Genomic DNA, 19,789 nt, shown 5'->3' on the forward strand with positions numbered 1-19,789 from the left:
GGAGCCCTTTGATTGAACTTTGTATAGAAAGGGGTTTAGTTATAGGTAATACATATTTTAAGAAAAAGAGGATAAATAAGTATACACGATATGATGTAGGGCGAAATGACAGTAGTTTGTTGGATTATGTATTGGTAGATAAAAGACTGTTGAGTAGACTTCAGGATGTACATGTTTATAGAGGGGCCACAGATATATCAGATCACTTTCTAGTTGTAGCTACACTGAGAGTAAAAGGTAGATGGGATACAAGGAGAATAGAAGCATCAGGGAAGAGAGAGGTGAAGGTTTATAAACTAAAAGAGGAGGCAGTTAGGGTAAGATATAAACAGCTATTGGAGGATAGATGGGCTAATGAGAGCATAGGCAATGGGGTCGAAGAGGTATGGGGTAGGTTTAAAAATGTAGTGTTAGAGTGTTCAGCAGAAGTTTGTGGTTACAGGAAAGTGGGTGCAGGAGGGAAGAGGAGCGATTGGTGGAATGATGATGTAAAGAGAGTAGTAAGGGAGAAAAAGTTAGCATATGAGAAGTTTTTACAAAGTAGAAGTGATGCAAGGAGGGAAGAGTATATGGAGAAAAAGAGAGAAGTTAAGAGAGTGGTGAAGCAATGTAAAAAGAGAGCAAATGAGAGAGTGGGTGAGATGTTATCAACAAATTTTGTTGAAAATAAGAATAAGTTTTGGAGTGAGATTAACAAGTTAAGAAAGCCTAGAGAACAAATGGATTTGTCAGTTAAAAATAGGAGAGGAGAGTTATTAAATGGAGAGTTAGAGGTATTGGGAAGATGGAAGGAATATTTTGAGGAATTGTTAAATGTTGATGAAGATAGGGAAGCTGTGATATCGTGTATAGGGCAAGGAGGAATAACATCTTGTAGGAGTGAGGAAGAGCCAGTTGTGAGTGTGGGGGAAGTTCGTGAGGCAGTAGGTAAAATGAAAGGGGGTAAGGCAGCCGGGATTGATGGGATAAAGATAGAAATGTTAAAAGCAGGTGGGGATATAGTTTTGGAGTGGTTGGTGCAATTATTTAATAAATGTATGGAAGAGGGTAAGGTACCTAGGGATTGGCAGAGAGCATGCATAGTTCCTTTGTATAAAGGCAAAGGGGATAAAAGAGAGTGCAAAAATTATAGGGGGATAAGTCTGTTGAGTGTACCTGGTAAAGTGTATGGTAGAGTTATAATTGAAAGAATTAAGAGTAAGACGGAGAATAGGATAGCAGATGAACAAGGAGGCTTTAGGAAAGGTAGGGGGTGTGTGGACCAGGTGTTTACAGTGAAACATATAAGTGAACAGTATTTAGATAAGGCTAAAGAGGTCTTTGTGGCATTTATGGATTTGGAAAAGGCGTATGACAGGGTGGATAGGGGGGCAATGTGGCAGATGTTGCAAGTGTATGGTGTAGGAGGTAGGTTACTGAAAGCAGTGAAGAGTTTTTATGAGGATAGTGAGGCTCAAGTTAGAGTATGTAGGAAAGAGGGAAATTTTTTCCCAGTAAAAGTAGGCCTTAGACAAGGATGTGTGATGTCACCGTGGTTGTTTAATATATTTATAGATGGGGTTGTAAGAGAAGTAAATGCGAGGGTCTTGGCAAGAGGCGTGGAGTTAAAAGATAAAGAATCACACACAAAGTGGGAGTTGTCACAGCTGCTTTTTGCTGATGACACTGTGCTCTTGGGAGATTCTGAAGAGAAGTTGCAGAGATTGGTGGATGAATTTGGTAGGGTGTGCAAAAGAAGAAAATTAAAGGTGAATACAGGAAAGAGTAAGGTTATGAGGATAACAAAAAGATTAGGTGATGAAAGATTGAATATCAGATTGGAGGGAGAGAGTATGGAGGAGGTGAACGTATTCAGATATTTGGGAGTGGACGTGTCAGCGGATGGGTCTATGAAAGATGAGGTGAATCATAGAATTGATGAGGGAAAAAGAGTGAGTGGTGCACTTAGGAGTCTGTGGAGACAAAGAACTTTGTCCTTGGAGGCAAAGAGGGGAATGTATGAGAGTATAGTTTTACCAACGCTCTTATATGGGTGTGAAGCATGGGTGATGAATGTTGCAGCGAGGAGAAGGCTGGAGGCAGTGGAGATGTCATGTCTGAGGGCAATGTGTGGTGTGAATATAATGCAGAGAATTCGTAGTTTGGAAGTTAGGAGGAGGTGCGGGATTACCAAAACTGTTGTCCAGAGGGCTGAGGAAGGGTTGTTGAGGTGGTTCGGACATGTAGAGAGAATGGAGCGAAACAGAATGACTTCAAGAGTGTATCAGTCTGTAGTGGAAGGAAGGCGGGGTAGGGGTCGGCCTAGGAAGGGTTGGAGGGAGGGGGTAAAGGAGGTTTTGTGTGCGAGGGGCTTGGACTTCCAGCAGGCATGCGTGAGCGTGTTTGATAGGAGTGAATGGAGACAAATGGTTTTTAATACTTGACGTGCTGTTGGAGTGTGAGCAAAGTAACATTTATGAAGGGATTCAGGGAAACCGGCAGGCCGGACTTGAGTCCTGGAGATGGGAAGTACAGTGCCTGCACTCTGAAGGAGGGGTGTTAATGTTGCAGTTTAAAAACTGTAGTGTAAAGCACCCTTCTGGCAAGACAGTGATGGAGTGAATGATGGTGAAAGTTTTTCTTTTTCGGGCCACCCTGCCTTGGTGGGAATCGGCCGGTGTGATAATAAAAAAATAAAATAAGAGTGATCTACCCTTATGACAGAATTAGGTATTCCAAAGTGAGTAACTGCTACTTGCATACATAAATACATATTGGGTCCTATAGCCCCGTAACAGATGCGTCATGCCAACACTCAAAAATTTTAGGATTTTGAAGTTTTTTTGGATTTTGGAATTTCAGATAAAGGATTCTCTACTGTATTATTATATTTTATTAGTTATTTTAATTATTATTAGTAGTATTGGTATTATATTACTATTATATTTTATTAGATGATAATTACAGGTTGGATTATGATCACTGGTAATGACAATATGAATATACAGGTTTTCAAATGAAATGTTTAATGCATATTAACACATTTTTTAACACATACAGTATTTAATTGTTATAATGATTAATAGGTAATGAGAGAATTTATAATTTTTCATGTGTTTATGGTAACGAAAAAAGAATATATGTACTGTATTGTTTTTATACGTTTGTGGTTGAGAGAATAGTTTAGCATACATATTAACAACATTCATCATATTTAGTTGTTGTTAGGATACATTAGGGAAAGAAGTTGCTTTTTGTACAGTAGCCTTGAAGATGATGGTAGATCACGAGGCTCTCGAGATTTATGGAAGGGAGTTCCAGATTTTGTGGCTCTTTATGCATGTTGAACTTTTACAAAGATTAAGCTGGACATGGGGAATGTCATAGACATTTTATCTGTCTAGTATTACGTCTGTGGGTTATGTTGCAACTGTCAAGGAAATGCTTCACGTCAGGATTAGTGTTAGAATTTATACTTCTGTATATATAGAATGCACAAGTATTAAGAGTGAATATTTTGTATAGTAAATAGGTTTAGGTTTTTGAACAGTGGGCAAGTGTGTGGTCTGGCAGTAGACTGTGTGATCAGTTCGTATTGTAGTCTTTTCTTGAATTGTTATTGGCTTGAGGTGATTTGCTGTTGTGGATCCCCGGGCACAAATAGTGTAGATGAGGTAGGGGTAGATTAGTGAGTAGTATAATGTAAGTAATGCTGTTTGAGATACATAGTAACTTATCTTTGAGGATGCCAACTGTTTTTGGCACTTTTTTTTGTAATGTGTTGAATGTGGGTGTTAAATTTCAAGTTGGTTAAGAAACAGACCCAGAAAATTTTCCTTCATTATGTTTAGCAAATGGAGTATTGTTAATCATAATGTTTCAATGAACATTACTTGCTCTGCTCCCAAACATAATGTAGAAAGTTTTGTCAATGTTAGGTGTCAGTTTATTGGTAGTTATCCAGGTTGATATTTTTAAGAGCTCTTCATAAACAGTGTTGTTAAGTTATGCTGGATTTGGATGGGTGATGACAAAAGTTGTGTCATCAGCAAAGAGAATAGGTCTAAGTTGCTGCAATATATTTTATACCTGGAGAATACCTGAGAGGATTTTGGGGGTCACTGCCCTGTAGCCCTATCTGTGACCAGTGGTGTCAAGAAAGTGGTAAAGCTGCATGGGTAATGCAACGTCCTTCATACTACATGGTGTGTTCACAGCGTGCGTTCAGCACTAGAGGGAGCGACAGTATCAGAGTTGAAGGTAGACAGAGTGTTTACCTGGAAACAGACCATTCGAGCCTGTTTGAGTGACCACACCAGCAGTGCCACATACATCGTCGATGTCATTCCACAGATCAAGGGTAACTTTTGTGCTTCTCCTTTACTATTCCAAATTTTCTACTGTGCTAAGCTAAAGTTTCTATTACATCAAGCTAAATTTTCTGCTGTATTAAGCTGTAGCTTCTACTAGGCAAAATTTTTGGCACTAAACTGAATATTTTTACTTTATTAATCTGAACTTCTTCTGTAATGAGCAAATTTTTCTGTTTGATAGGAGTGAATGGAGACAAATGGTTTTTAATACTTGACGTGCTGTTGGAGTGTGAGCAAAGTAACATTTATGAAGGGGTTCAGGGAAACCGGCAGGCCGGACTTGAGTCCTGGAGATGGGAAGTACAGTGCCTGCACTCTGAAGGAGAGGTGTTAATGTTGCAGTTTAATAACTGTAGTGTAAAGCACCCTTCTGGGAAGACAGTGATGGAGTGAATGATGGTGAAAGTTTTTCTTTTTCGGGCCACCCTGCCTTGGTGGGAATCGGCCAGTGTGATAATAAAAAAAAAAAAAATTATGTTCAGAGCAGTAAACCCTCAGGGGTCATACAATGCCTTGGAGGTAATTACGATTCATCCTGTAAACGGAAGAGCTGCTTCAAATTTTTGGATTGTTATCTTAGCACTGAGGTGCTTCCTCTTTAAAGAATTGTATACAGTAGTCCCCTATATCCACAGGTGATAGTTTCCAAGACCTGCTGTTGACACCCAGAACTGTGGACAATAGCAAACACTACATATAAGTTGTTTTTTTGTTTACATACATACAGTGGACCCCCGCTTAACGATCACCTCCCAATGCGACCAATTATGTATGTGTATTTATGTTAGTGCATTTGTACGTGTATGTTTGGGGGTCTGAAATGGACTAATCTAATTCACAATATTCCTTATGGGAACAAATTCGGTCAGTACTGGCACCTGAACATACTTCTGGAATGAAAAAATATCGTTAACCGGGGGTCCACTGTACTTATAATAAAGTTTAATTAATAATTAATAAATAGGTAGTAGGTTGGTAGACAGCAACCACCCAGGGAAGTACTACCGTCCTGCCAGATGACTGTGAAACAGAAACCTGTAACTGTTTTGCATGATGGTAGGATTGCTGGTTTCTTTTTCTGTCTCATAAACACGCTAGATAACAGGGATATCTTGCTACTCCTACTTACACTTTGGTCACACTTCACAGACACGCACATGCATATATATATATACATACATCTAGGTTTTTCTCCTTTTTCTAAATAGCTCTTGTTCTTCTTTATTTCTTCTATTGTCCATGGGGAAGTGGAAAAGAATCTTTCCTCCGTAAGCCATGCGTGTCGTATGAGGCGACTAAAATGCCGGGAGCAATGGGCTAGTAACCCCTTCTCCTGTAGACATTTACTAAAAAAGAGAAGAAGAAAAACTTTATAAAACTGGGATGCTTAAATGTGCGTGGATGTAGTGCGGATGACAAGAAACAGATGATTGCTGATGTTATGAATGAAAAGAAGTTGGATGTCCTGGCCCTAAGCGAAACAAAGCTGAAGGGGGTAGGGGAGTTTCAGTGGGGGGAAATAAATGGGATTAAATCTGGAGTATCTGAGAGAGTTAGAGCAAAGGAAGGGGTAGCAGTAATGTTAAATGATCAGTTATGGAAGGAGAAAAGAGAATATGAATGTGTAAATTCAAGAATTATGTGGATTAAAGTAAAGGTTGGATGCGAAAAGTGGGTCATAATAAGCGTGTATGCACCTGGAGAAGAGAGGAATGTAGAGGAGAGAGAGAGATTTTGGGAGATGTTAAGTGAATGTATAGGAGCCTTTGAACCAAGTGAGAGAGTAATTGTGGTAGGGGACCTGAATGCTAAAGTAGGAGAAACATTTAGAGAGGGTGTGGTAGGTAAGTTTGGGGTGCCAGGTGTAAATGATAATGGGAGCCCTTTGATTGAACTTTGTATAGAAAGGGGTTTAGTTATAGGTAATACATATTTTACGAAAAAGAGGATAAATAAGTATACAAGATATGATGTTGGGCGAAATGACAGTAGTTTGTTGGATTATGTATTGGTAGATAAAAGACTGTTGAGTAGACTTCAGGATGTACATGTTTATAGAGGGGCCACAGATATATCAGATCACTTTCTAGTTGTAGCTACACTGAGAGTAAAAGGTAGATGGGATACAAGGAGAATAGAAGCATCAGGGAAGAGAGAGGTGAAGGTTTATAAACTAAAAGAGGAGGCAGTTAGGGTAAGATATAAACAGCTATTGGAGGATAGATGGGCAAATGAGAGCATAGGCAATGGGGTCGAAGAGGTATGGGGTAGGTTTAAAAATGTAGTGTTAGAGTGTTCAGCAGAAGTTTGTGGTTACAGGAAAGTGGGTGCGGGAGGGAAGAGGAGCGATTGGTGGAATGATGATGTAAAGAGAGTAGTAAGGGAGAAAAAGTTAGCATATGAGAAGTTTTTACAAAGTAGAAGTGATGCAAGGAGGGAAGAGTATATGGAGAAAAAGAGAGAGGTTAAGAGAGTGGTGAAGCAATGTAAAAAGAGAGCAAATGAGAGAGTGGGTGAGATGTTATCAACAAATTTTGTTGAAAATAAGAAAAAGTTTTGGAGTGAGATTAACAAGTTAAGGAAGCCTAGAGAACAAATGGATTTGTCAGTTAAAAATAGGAGAGGAGAGTTATTAAATGTAGAGTTAAAGGTATTGGGAAGATGGAGGGAATATTTTGAGGAATTGTTAAATGTTGATGAAGATAGGGAAGCTGTGATTTCGTGTATAGGGCAAGGAGGAATAACATCTTGCAGGAGTGAGGAAGAGCCAGTTGTGAGTGTGGAGGAAGTTCGTGAGGCAGTAGGTAAAATGAAAGGGGGTAAGGGAGCCGGGATTGATGGGATAAAGATAGAAATGTTAAAAGCAGGTGGGAATATAGTTTTGGAGTGGTTGGTGCAATTATTTAATAAATGTATGGAAGAGGGTAAGGTACCTAGGGATTGGCAGAGAGCATGCATAGTTCCTTTGTATAAAGGCAAAGGGGATAAAAGAGAGTGCAAAAATTATAGGGGGATAAGTCTGTTGAGTATACCTGGTAAAGTGTATGGTAGAGTTATTATTGAAAGAATTAAGAGTAAGACGGAGAATAGGATAGCAGATGAACAAGGAAGCTTTAGGAAAGGTAGGGGGTGTGTGGACCAGGTGTTTACAGTGAAACATATAAGTGAACAGTATTTAGATAAGGCTAAAGAGGTCTTTGTGGCATTTATGGATTTGGAAAAGGCGTATGACAGGGTGGATAGGGGGGCAGTGTGGCAGATGTTGCAGGTGTATGGTGTAGGAGGTAGGTTACTGAAAGCAGTGAAGAGTTTTTATGAGGATAGTGAGGCTCAAGTTAGAGTATGTAGGAAAGAGGGAAATTATTTCCCAGTAAAAGTACGCCTTACACAAGTATGTGTGATGTCACCGTGGTTGTTTAATATATTTATAGATGGGGTTGTAAGAGAAGTAAATGCGAGGGTCTTGGCAAGAGGCGTGGAGTTAAAAGATAAAGAATCACACACAAAGTGGGAGTTGTCACAGTTGCTCTTTGCTGATGACACTGTGCTCTTGGGAGATTCTGAAGAGAAGTTGCAGAGATTGGTGGATGAATTTGGTAGGGTGTGCAAAAGAAGAAAATTAAAGGTGAATACAGGAAAGAGTAAGGTTATGAGGATAACAAAAAGTTAGGTGATGAAAGATTGGATATCAGATTGGAGGGAGAGAGTATGGAGGAGGTGAATGTATTCAGATATTTGGGAGTGGACGTGTCAGCGGATGGGTCTATGAAAGATGAAGTGAATCATAGAATTGATGAGGGGAAAAGGGTGAGTGGTGCACTTAGGAGTCTGTGGAGACAAAGAACTTTGTCCTTGGAGGCAAAGAGGGGAATGTATGAGAGTATAGTTTTACCAACGCTCTTATATGGGTGTGAAGCGTGGGTGATGAATGTTGCAGCGAGGAGAAGGCTGGAGGCAGTGGAGATGTCATGTCTGAGGCCAATGTGTGGTGTGAATATAATGCAGAGAATTCGTAGTTTGGAAGTTAGGAGGAGGTGCGGGATTACCAAAACTGTTGTCCAGAGGACTGAGGAAGGGTTGTTGAGGTGGTTCGGACATGTAGAGAGAATGGAGCGAAACAGAATGACTTCAAGAGTGTATCAGTCTGTAGTGGAAGGAAGGCGGGGTAGGGGTCGGCCTAGGAAAGGTTGGAGAGAGGGGGTAAAGGAGGTTTTGTGTGCGAGGGGCTTGGACTTCCAGCAGGCATGCGTGAGCGTGTTTGATAGGAGTGAATGGAGACAAATGGTTTTTAATACTTGACGTGCTGTTGGAGTGTGAGCAAAGTAACATTTATGAAGGGATTCAGGGAAACCGGCATGCCGGACTTGAGTCCTGGAGATGGGAAGTACAGGAGGGGTGTTAATGTTGCAGTTTAAAAACTGTAGTGTAAAGCACCCTTCTGGCAAGACAGTGATGGAGTGAATGATGGTGAAAGTTTTTCTTTTTCGGGCCACCCTGCCTTGGTGGGAATCGGCCAGTGTGATAATAAAAAAAAAAAATAATAATAATAAATTTTGCACAATAAGTTGAGAATTATCACTTTTTCACTGGGAAGCCCTTCACACCTTCTCTTAGACTTTGAAGAACTGCCACCATGACTACTTTTGTGTTTTGGGGTCATTATTAAGCAAAATTAAGGGTTATTTTCAGGCCACGGTAAACCGTGAATAATTGATACCATGAAAACAGAGTCCATGGATATGGGGGTTCTAATGTAGTTACACATAAATACCTACGTGCATGCATGCATACCAATGATGACTCGGTTGGGAGTAGACATATTCAGTCTAGTTTCCATTATTTCCTTATATATGTTAAGACATCCCTCATCACTGAGCAGTGTTCAACACACTTTACCACCACCTCATGCAGCCTGCACTTACTTCATCATAATGACCATATAATCACTAAACATGCTTGCAACAGGTGACAAGTGGAGCAAGATAGATGGAGTGGTGTCGTTTGGAAGTTTAGAACCTGAATTACAGAAGACCGTCACTGATCTGGAAACTTCAGAACACTCTGCAGTGCTCTACTCTCTCTTTGGGCCGCCTAACACCTCACTTCTCACTCTCACTACCAACTATTCATTATTAGAGAGAGACTTTTTTATTAAAAATAAAGGTGAGTAATATTCTTTCTGTATTATTATTATTATTATAATCAAAAAGAAGTGCTAAACCACAAGGGCTATACAGCGATATTCTTTTTGTAGAAGAAGAATCTTTATATAGTACATTAAGAGTAGTAATGGTTGAATTACCCTCAAAATATGTTATGTAAATGGACATAAGTACAACTAATATGACATTTTGTGATAATGTTTCACTCTCCAGGAGCTTTGTCAAGCTGTTACAAACAGTACATGGACACAGGTATATATACACAGACCTTGCTTATACACCAAATTAGGTTCCAGGCTGCTGATGTAAAGCAAAAATTGATGTACAGTGAAACAGCCTTTTTTCCCTTTCAAAGTTATATGTAAAAGCCTGATAACATGTTTATACTATCACATATTAAGTGAGCAATATAGCTAGGCCTAAAAAAATGCATATACAGTACACACATTACTTAAAATATTTTCTTCCTTCACTTATAGTGACTGGTGAATATATTTATTGTAGGAAGTCTGAATAAATGAAAAATGGCTATAATTGAATACTGCTGTATTTGTTAAATGCTGCAATGCTGTGTAGGTACCATGTGAGGTGAAAGAGTAGACTTACTGATTCTACCACATAGGCCAGTAGGCTTACTCATTCACCTCATTTGGAACCTATATATACCCTCTGTGTTTTTGTATTGTTTGTAATTCCTTGACAAAGCTCCTGGAGAGTGAAATGTTGCCACAATAAACTCACATTAGTCGCATTAGAGTGGACGTGTCAGCGGATGGGTCTATGAAAGATGAGGTGAATCATAGAATTGATGAGGGAAAAAGAGTGAGTGGTGCACTTAGGAGTCTGTGGAGACAAAGAACTTTGTCCTTGGAGGCAAAGAGGGGAATGTATGAGAGTATAGTTTTACCAACGCTCTTATATGGGTGTGAAGCGTGGGTGATGAATGTTGCAGCGAGGAGAAGGCTGGAGGCAGTGGAGATGTCATGTCTGAGGGCAATGTGTGGTGTGAATATAATGCAGAGAATTCGTAGTTTGGAAGTTAGGAGGAGGTGCGGGATTACCAAAACTGTTGTCCAGAGGGCTGAGGAAGGGTTGTTGAGGTGGTTCGGACATGTAGAGAGAATGGAGCGAAACAGAATGACTTCAAGAGTGTATCAGTCTGTAGTGGAAGGAAGGCGGGGTAGGGGTCGGCCTAGGAAGGGTTGGAGGGAGGGGGTAAAGGAGGTTTTGTGTGCGAGGGGCTTGGACTTCCAGCAGGCATGCATGAGCGTGTTTGATAGGAGTGAATGGAGACAAATGGTTTTTAATACTTGACGTGCTGTTGGAGTGTGAGCAAAGTAACATTTATGAAGGGATTCAGGGAAACCGGCAGGCCGGACTTGAGTCCTGGAGATGGGAAGTACAGTGCCTGCACTCTGAAGGAGGGGTGTTAATGTTGCAGTTTAAAAACTGTAGTGTAAAGCACCCTTCTGGCAAGACAGTGATGGAGTGAATGATGGTGAAAGTTTTTCTTTTTCGGGCCACCCTGCCTTGGTGGGAATCGGCCGGTGTGATAATAAAAAAAATAAAAAATAAAAATGTTCTTTTACCGATATTAAGTGCATTAGTCTCAAAACCATAGGGGTTTGAGTTCAGTCACGAGGTAGGCTGAGGTAAATGAGCAAGTCTTACACCTGCTGCCCATGTTCACCTAGCAGTAAATAGGAACCAACAAACTGTTGTGTGGTATCCAAAGCAGGACCTAAGATCTCCATCAGAATTAAGCCACATTGCTTGGCTTTGCTGAGTTATAAGTAATGAACATTCTAGGCTTATAAGCCAGAGAAAGATGACTTGTTTAAAATTTGACTTATTGTATTTTTTTTTTTTTAACCAACTGTCTTCCACCAAGGTAAAATGACCAAAAAAAAAAAAAAAGCATTCACCATCATTCATTCCACAGCTGACTTGTCAGAAGTGCACAGACATAACAGTTCAAATGACCCTCCAGACTGTAAAATTCCCCACCTCTCCTTCAGAGTGCAGGCGCTACACTTGTAATTATTAAACTCATTGTTGTCTTCTTTTTGCTTATACAAAAGACTGTGCATGCTATATGCCAGTCTTTTGGTACCTTCCCTTCTTTCATACATATATTGAAGAAATACACTACCCAGTCCAAAACTACATTCCCACCTGTTCCTTAAGGCACAATACTCGCCCCACTTCTGTTTCACATTCCTATATCCATCAGACAAGAACAGATCATAGCACCATAGCATCCTTCATTGATGACTCCAGAATCTTAATGAAAATGTCATCCATTAAAGATACAGTGAACCTCTAAGAGGATATAAATATAGATTTCTCCTCTATGGGAAAGTTGAGAAGAATCCTTCCTCTATAATCCATGGGTGTCGTGACTTAAAACGCCAGGAGCAAGATGCTAGTAACTTCTCCGATATAAATTACTAAATGTAAAAAGAAGAAAAACTTTTGTATCTTCTTTTTCGGGTCACCCTGCTTTGGTGGGAGATGGCTGATGTGTTAAAAAAAAAAAAATTCCATTGGGCCAACAATACGATGTTCAATAAAGACAAGTTTCAGTTGCTGCATTTTGGAAGAATGGAGGAAATAATGACTGAAATGGAGTACAGGATAAACTCAAATCATTCAATAGAGCAGAAGCTTAATGTGCAACACTTGCGAGTAATGATATCGGAAGATCTCACATTCAAGAATGACAACAATGATGTTATTGCTATATCGAGGTAAATGATAGGCTGGATAACTAGAATTTTCAGGAAAATGTATGCTGAGCCAATGATATTCTTCAAGTCACTTGTTCTCTCCAGACTGGAATACTTCTGTATACAGTTTCCTTCAGGGCAGGTGAGACTGCTGAGCTGGAAAAAGTATAGAGAACTTTCACTGCTTGTATACATTCAATCACACATCTAAACTCCTGGGAACACCTGAAATCCCTTTAACTGTATTCCTTGGAAAGTAGGCAAGAGAGGTATATAATAATTTACACCTGGAGAGACTGATCCCAAACCTGCACACTGGAAGCATTTCTTGTAAAAGCAGTAGATTTGGCAGGTATTGCAAAATACCTCCAATAAAAAGCAAGGGCAGGAAGAGTACATTGACAGAGAACTCATTAAGTGTCAGAGGTCCCTGACTCTTCAGTGGCCTCCTGTACATAATGGAAATTACCAGCCAACCACTGGTTGTCTTCATGAGGGAACTGGATAAGTTTTTCAAATCAGATTCTAACCAGAAGGGCTGTGGTTTGTACGTTGGACTGCGTACAGCCAGCAGTAACAGCCTGGTTGATCACACCTTGATCCACCAGGGGTTAGCACGTGGAAGCATCCTTCAGATATCTTTACCAGTTTTCATTCCATCTGTCCCAGCTGCTTTACCCTCTATTTCCCTTGAAGGAGGTTCCTTGATGCCAGTGAGCTCTTAATGCAACAACTGGACCTGCCTTCCCCTTTCTTGGATTAAACCTGAATGCTTCCCATTTCCCACAGGGACTGTATGATCACTATGGGTTTAGTGCTACCACATGAATGTAATGAAAATTATTACAGGTGAACACTTTTATTCTACCCAGTGATTCATGCACTTTTTCCACAGTACCCTCTGGTTCTTATTTATATTTTTTTAATGGATTGATGTGTTGTAGGAGTGTGAGCAATGTCAGGGAAACCCATTGGCCAGACTTGAGTCCTGGGGGGGGGTACAATGCCTGCACTGCAGGATGGGCGAGGATGTTACAACTTGCAGGGTCATCTGAATTGTCTGTACACTTCTGACAATCATAGCTACATTGGTTGTACAGTAATATTAATAATCTTGTGATTTTTTCAGAACTGCGCGAGATTGTGATTTTGGCAAAGCTGATCCTTGCTGGCCACAACTGGAAGAATAAGCATGGCCTCAAGACAGCCCACCTGAAGCGCGTTGCTCTGGGAAACATCACATCTCTCGCCAGTCTCTCCCCATGTCAGTCTCATCCTATATACTCTGATAATTTTTTATGTAGATATAGGCATAGAATTGATGTGATACTTAGAAATTTTATCTACAGTAGGAGTGGAGATGAATGATTTTTGGGACCTGACAAGCTGTTGGAGTGTGAACAAAGTAATATTGTGTGAAGGCATTCAGGTAAACTGGTTAGCCAGACTTGAGTCCTGGTGGTGGGAAGTACAGTGCCTGCTCTCTACAAGAGGGGTTTGGGATAATTTCTGTTTGGAGGGACATCGTTCTGTCGTATTTGTGCATCTCTGGCAAAATAGTGTTAGTGTGAATGATGGTGAAAGTGTTTCTTTTTCAGGTCACCCTGCCTCGGTGGGAGATGGCCCACATATTAGAAAAATGCACATAAATTTAAATTCATGTTATGTTTTGTAGAAACACACACAAGAAAATTTGTTCAAGTGAAATTGCTTATCATACAGGAGAATTTTCATTCTAGAGAGGTTTTGATGCCAGTGAAAGGAACTTGACCCAAGGACTAGGATCTGTCTTTTCCTTGATTCACATATTGCTTCCCATTCCCCAGGCACTGGAATGGTTGGTGTTTTTATTTAATAAATGTATGAAAGATAGGAAGATACCTAAGGATTGTCCTGCAGCTTGATCGCTAGCTCACTCGCCTCACACACTGAGGTCCAGAGATCGAATCCCCAGTACAGCTGGGTAACATTAGGACGTGTTTCTATAGGACACCTGTTGTCCATGTTCACCCATCAGTATAAAATGGGTACCTGGGTGTTAGTCAACTGGTGTGGGTCGCATCCTGGGATAAAACTGACCTAATTTGCCTGAAATGCTCAGCATAACAAGCGGCTTTCTATACAGTAATGTGTCATTGATGTCAGCTATGGTCTCTATACCTTGTACATGTACAGTGGACCCCGGTTAACGATATTTTTTCACTCCAGAAGTATGTTCAGGTGCCAGTACTGACCGAATTTGTTCCCATAAGAAATATTGTGAAGTAGATTAGTCCATTTCAGACCCCCAAACATACACGTACAAACGCACTTACATAAATACACTTACATAATTGGTCGCATTCGGAGGTAATCGTTATGCGGGGGTCCACTGTACTTGTAAAAATAAAGATCTTTCAACAAATTGGCCATTTCCCACTGAGGCAGGGTAGCCCAAAAAGAAAACAAAAGTTTATCGTTTTAACTTTAGTAATATATACAGAAGGGGTTACTAGCCCCTTGCTCCCAGCATTTTAGTCGACTCTTATGACACACATGGTTTACGGAGGAAGAATTCTGTTCCATTTCCCCATGGAGATAAGTGGAAATGAACAAGAACAAGAACTAGTAAGAAAATAGAAGAAAACCCAGAGGGGTGTGTGTGTATATATATGTTTGTACATGCATGTGTAGTGTGACCTAAGTGTAAGCAGAAGTAGCAAGACGTACCTGAAATCTTGCATGTTCATGAGACAGAAAAAAAGACACCAGCAATCCTACTGTCTACCACTCTACTACCTAGGAAAAAGATATTATTATAGTTCCTTCGTATAAATGTAAAGGGGACAAAAGAGTTATGGCCCCTACATGTTTAGCTCTTCCCTGATAATATTTTTATTTTAATTAGGTGAGCACTAGGCCCATAGAGGTCTTAAGAGTATCTGGGGAAATGGGAGGCAATCACGTTTAATCCAGAGGAAGGATTAGTGAGTATTATTTTACCCCCCTTGAGGGGATAATACTACTACTCAGAACTGCAGTTTAAGGACAGAATTGCTTGTGATTTTGATATTTCTTCTTTCAACAAACTTGCCGCATCCCACGGAGGCAGGGTGGCCCAAAAGGAAAAATGAAAGTTTCTCCCTTCAAATTTAGTAATATAGTATGTGGCATAAATATCATGCAGATAATTCAGAGCTTAGAAACTAAAAGGAAATATTGTAGTGTTGAGGTGATTTGGGCATGTAGAAAGGATGGAGAGGGAAAGGAAGACTGTAAATCTTGGGTGGAAGGTAGATGGTTCAGGGTCATTCCAGGAACAGTTGGAGGGAGGGGTTAAAAGACTAATAGGCTTCAAGTTTTAGGGGTTTGTGCATTAAGAAGGCTGTGTGAGTATATTATTAGTGAATGGAGAAAAGTGGTTATTAATTGATGTGCTGTTGAGTGTGAGCAAAGTAACTTTTGTGAAGGGATTCAGGGAACAGGTTAGCTAAACTTATCCTGGAAGTGGGAAATACAGTGCCTGCACTCTGAAGGATGGGTGGAGATGTTGCATTTGGAGGGTAATATGAAGTATGATGTGAGTACTGTACAGGAAAGATGCCAAGAACTGCACTTAGGAAAGGAACATTAGAATGTCAGACTTTGAGTTTTTTTTTATTTTAGGGCAGAGTATGCAGAAGCTCTTCCAGCTGTCATGTCAAACTTTGAGTTTTTATTTTATTTTAGGGCAAGGTATGCAGAAGCTCTTCCAGCTGTCATGTCAAACTTTGAGTTTTTATTTTATTTTAGGGCAAGGTATGCAGAAGCTCTTCCAGCTGATGGTGTCGCAGCTACAGACCGGCTACCTGGACGGCTTCCCGGACCTCCACTGTGACCTCTTCTGGCATAAAAATGAAGAAGAGTGCCAATATATAGCCAAAACAATTGCAAATGTGATGATGACCCTTGACCCAAAATTTCTTGCAAATTATTTATAAGTACTCTACAGGTAAACTATAAAATTAACATTGTACAATAATATAGTATACAGAAATCTTCGAGTTATGTCTTGATATTATGTTTTTAAGAGGATATTTTTCAGTTATTTACAATAACTGAAAAGTATCCTCTAAATGTTAATATGAAGTTATTTTTGTATTGTTTCAAGGTAGACTGCATGTCTTGATAAATTATTATTACAATCAAAACTTAAGTGTTAAACTCACAAGGATTGTAGAGAGCTGATGTGTTGACAAAACTTCCCCTTGAGGGAGGTTCCTCGATGGTGGCGAGCTCCTCTTCATCTTAAGACTTGTCCTCCCCTTCCTTAGATCAAACTTTATTGCTTTTAATTCCCCCAGACACTGTATAACCCCTATGGGTTTAGATCTTTTCCATGAATATATTAAAAATACAAGTATAAAATTGTACGAGATTATTATATTTATGGGAATTGGTAAACCTGTTTTGATGTTGGTGAGGGGCTCTTGATTTAGGGAATTGGATCTGTGCTCCAGTTCCCCAAATTAAGCCTGAATGCCTTCCACATCCCCCCCCCAGGCGCTGTATAATCCTCTGGGTTTAGCGCTTCCCCCTTGATTGTAATAATAATAATAATGGTAAACCTGTTAAGGTCATACAGCAACTGGTGAATGACAGATCAAAGTTTGATCCATGGAACAGAAGAGTAGCATCATTTTCTTGAATTAAGGAATCTTCACCAGCATCAATGTAGCCAATTTGAAAGTTTTCCATATCATAGATAAAGCATCTAACTCAAACATGCATAAGAATTACTATTATTATATTCAAAACTAAATGCTAAACCCACAAGGGTCATACAGCACTAACAAGAACTATTGAGTTGAGTTTTGTGTGTGTTAATTTTAGCTCCAGAGGTAAGTACCATAAGTTACTTTCTTACAAGTCTTAATTTAGTCAACTTTTGTTCTATACAGAATAAGAAAAGTCTGTGATATTCTCATGATTAATATGATTAGTAATAGATTAATAGTTAACCAGATTTATTTCTTAATGAACATCAATTTTGTATTCTAATTAATAAATTTATGATACCTCCATTTGATACATTTTGTATAATAGATGTGTATTATATTTATGATGGAGCATCAGTGCCATGAACACTTGTGAGTGGTAGCAGGAATACCAAGTGTTAACCCAGACAGGAGACTAGAGGTGATCGGTTTATTTTGATCTTAGTCTGAGATCCTCATCAACTATAAGTACAGAGAATAAAAAGGCTACAATTTTTTATAATGATGAGTAGAACAGGTGGATGCTAGTCTTTGTTGTAGGGGAGGTCCCAGGGGTTTAATATAAGGCATCTTGTTGAGGGACATGTCGAGTACAGTATTTGGTGTTTCTGCTAAGTTAGGTGCTGGGATGTACTTGGTCAATATGAATTTGGTAATTATCTAGTTAGAGTTGTCTTTTAAAGTTGTGTATTTGATGTATGTCTGCTGCTTCCAATGTTTTCTTTTTTGTGTAAACTTGGCACCTTCCCAGTTTATTGTGTGGCTACACTTGTTGGAAAATGGCAAAGTTTTCCTGTACATATTAAACTTTATTATGTTCAGTGATTCTAGATGTAAGATCACACAGTTTTTGTTTGATATTTAGTAACTAACAGGTCTCTTGAGAAGCAATTATTTTATTAGGATAGGTCGCTTCTGTGATGCTTCTGTTGTTTTCTCAATCTCCGATGAAACGATTAATCTGTTGGAGCATTTGTCACTTGTTCTGTTTGAGCTTTGAATTGTTTTTGCAAGTCTCAATGGGGTAAACTACTCTGGGTATCTGAGTTTGGGAAATTGTTCCCAGGTAGTGTTTTATTTTCTGATCCAGAAGGGAGGGGTTGGAAACTGTTGGCGCCCATAAAACAAAAGATTAAGAGTTTTTTTTTCTTGATTTTTAGTAACTATTCATCCAAAATTAAGAAAAGCACCATCTCTATATTTAATATTTCTTGACGGGTACTGAGAATCTGCAACTCATCCCTTTTAGATCAGGATAAAAGCCGCTACCTGGGAGCAGTTTGCCAAACTTAGATACCGAGTGATTTATCCAAGTTACAAAAGCAAACCAAAACTACTATACTGTTCAAACAAAATATATGACAAACAGGCCACCAAATAAACTAATAATTCTGGTCCACACAGGTATTGAAAAAAGCTACAAAATGCATCATAGCAGTGACCTATCAAAAATAAAATAGTTTATTTGTAAGCAGTCACAAGACACAGCCAAGACTGAACCTCCTGCAATAAACCAAATACATTGCAACACTTGTGAGTTAATTGACATGGAAGACAAGGGTTGTGGTCTCGCATCTAGTCATGGAACATAAGTGATCAGTTAGATATGTACAGGAGAGCTTTGCTATCTTCCAACATGTGAAATCTTATAGCTATACAAACTGGAAAGCTGCTAAGATAACACAAAATAAAAGACACTGGAAGCAGCAGTTATAGATCAAACACAACTTAAAAGGGCAACTCTAACCAGACGTAATTACCAATTTCACATAGTAAATACATACCATGGCATAATTCAGCAGAAACACACCAAGCAATGTACTTGACATGTCCCTCAACAAGATGTCATACACTCAAGCCCCGAGGCCCCTCATCTATAACTAGGACTAATATTCACTTGTTCCTCTACTCACCACTATATAAATTTGTAATCATCTTATTTCTGTACTTTGTCAGACCAAGATCGAAATATACAGATCGACTAATCTCCTGTCTTTCTACGTGTGGGATTCCTGCTGGCACGAGGGTCATGCAGTACCATGTTGGTGCTAGCAGCAGCAGCAGCTGCTTCTAATTTAGTTCTTTGATAAATAAGAGGTGTAATACTTGAGCTATTTTTATGTGCTAAGACAGTGGAAGAAGTGGAGAGGTAATTTTGAAGTGTTCAGTCAGTTAAACAGGCATGAGGACAGACTTGCATAGAAGGCAGGTGTAACAGCTTGGTATGACCTACTTCCCACTAGTGAGCCCCCACCCACTTGTGACATCTCTAGCTGCTGCATGTTGCTGCTAGCTCCAGTCAGTAAGTCTGTAATTGTATCTCTGTTTGTGCTCGAGGACTGAGCACTTTCCATCAAGGCTGAGGGACTGAACATTTCAAAATTAGCTTGACATTTCTACCACTGTCTCCAGTATTAGATCACCTCTTCATTCAAATGAAGAGGCCTGATGAGCAGCTGAAACATTTCAACAAATAAAGATACCTAAATGTTTCTTAACTTATAGGCACTGAACATCATAACAGTTATTTTTGTTTCAAGTTGTATTTTAATCAAATATAAACTGGAAGCCATATCTATTTGTAGTTTAAAACCAAAACCTTTAATTAGCTTTTGTAGTAATTAGTTCCCTGAGGTCAGTAATATGTAAAACACCTTGAGTTTTCTTTATTTGATTATATTTAAATATTTTCATAAAAATGTGAGTATACCAGTGTTGGTACCAAAGACATAAAAGCATTGAAAATAAATCACAGAATATGTTGGCAAATTATAAATTATAAAATACTAGTTGCTGCTTTACTTGTCTGT

The 19,789-nt window shown here is 39.4% G+C and overlaps 1 protein-coding gene across 2 annotated transcripts in view; it reads left to right on the forward strand.

Annotated features, from left to right (window-relative positions):
* Positions 1–16,639, forward strand: part of LOC128704567 (uncharacterized) — a 33,961-nt gene extending 17,322 nt beyond the window's left edge. For both annotated transcript variants that reach the window (XM_070079770.1, XM_070079771.1), the window contains exons 5-8: positions 4,197–4,339; positions 9,318–9,515; positions 13,373–13,507; positions 16,015–16,639. In XM_070079770.1, coding sequence (XP_069935871.1) covers positions 4,197–4,339; positions 9,318–9,515; positions 13,373–13,507; positions 16,015–16,202 — 664 coding nt within the window. In that variant the 3' untranslated portion in view covers positions 16,203–16,639. The remainder of the gene's footprint in view (positions 1–4,196; positions 4,340–9,317; positions 9,516–13,372; positions 13,508–16,014) is intronic.
* The last annotated feature ends 3,150 nt before the right edge of the window (positions 16,640–19,789 follow it).

Source organism: Cherax quadricarinatus, unplaced genomic scaffold (assembly GCF_038502225.1).
Source record: "Cherax quadricarinatus isolate ZL_2023a unplaced genomic scaffold, ASM3850222v1 Contig15, whole genome shotgun sequence".
NCBI classification, from domain to species: Eukaryota; Metazoa; Arthropoda; class Malacostraca; order Decapoda; family Parastacidae; genus Cherax; species Cherax quadricarinatus.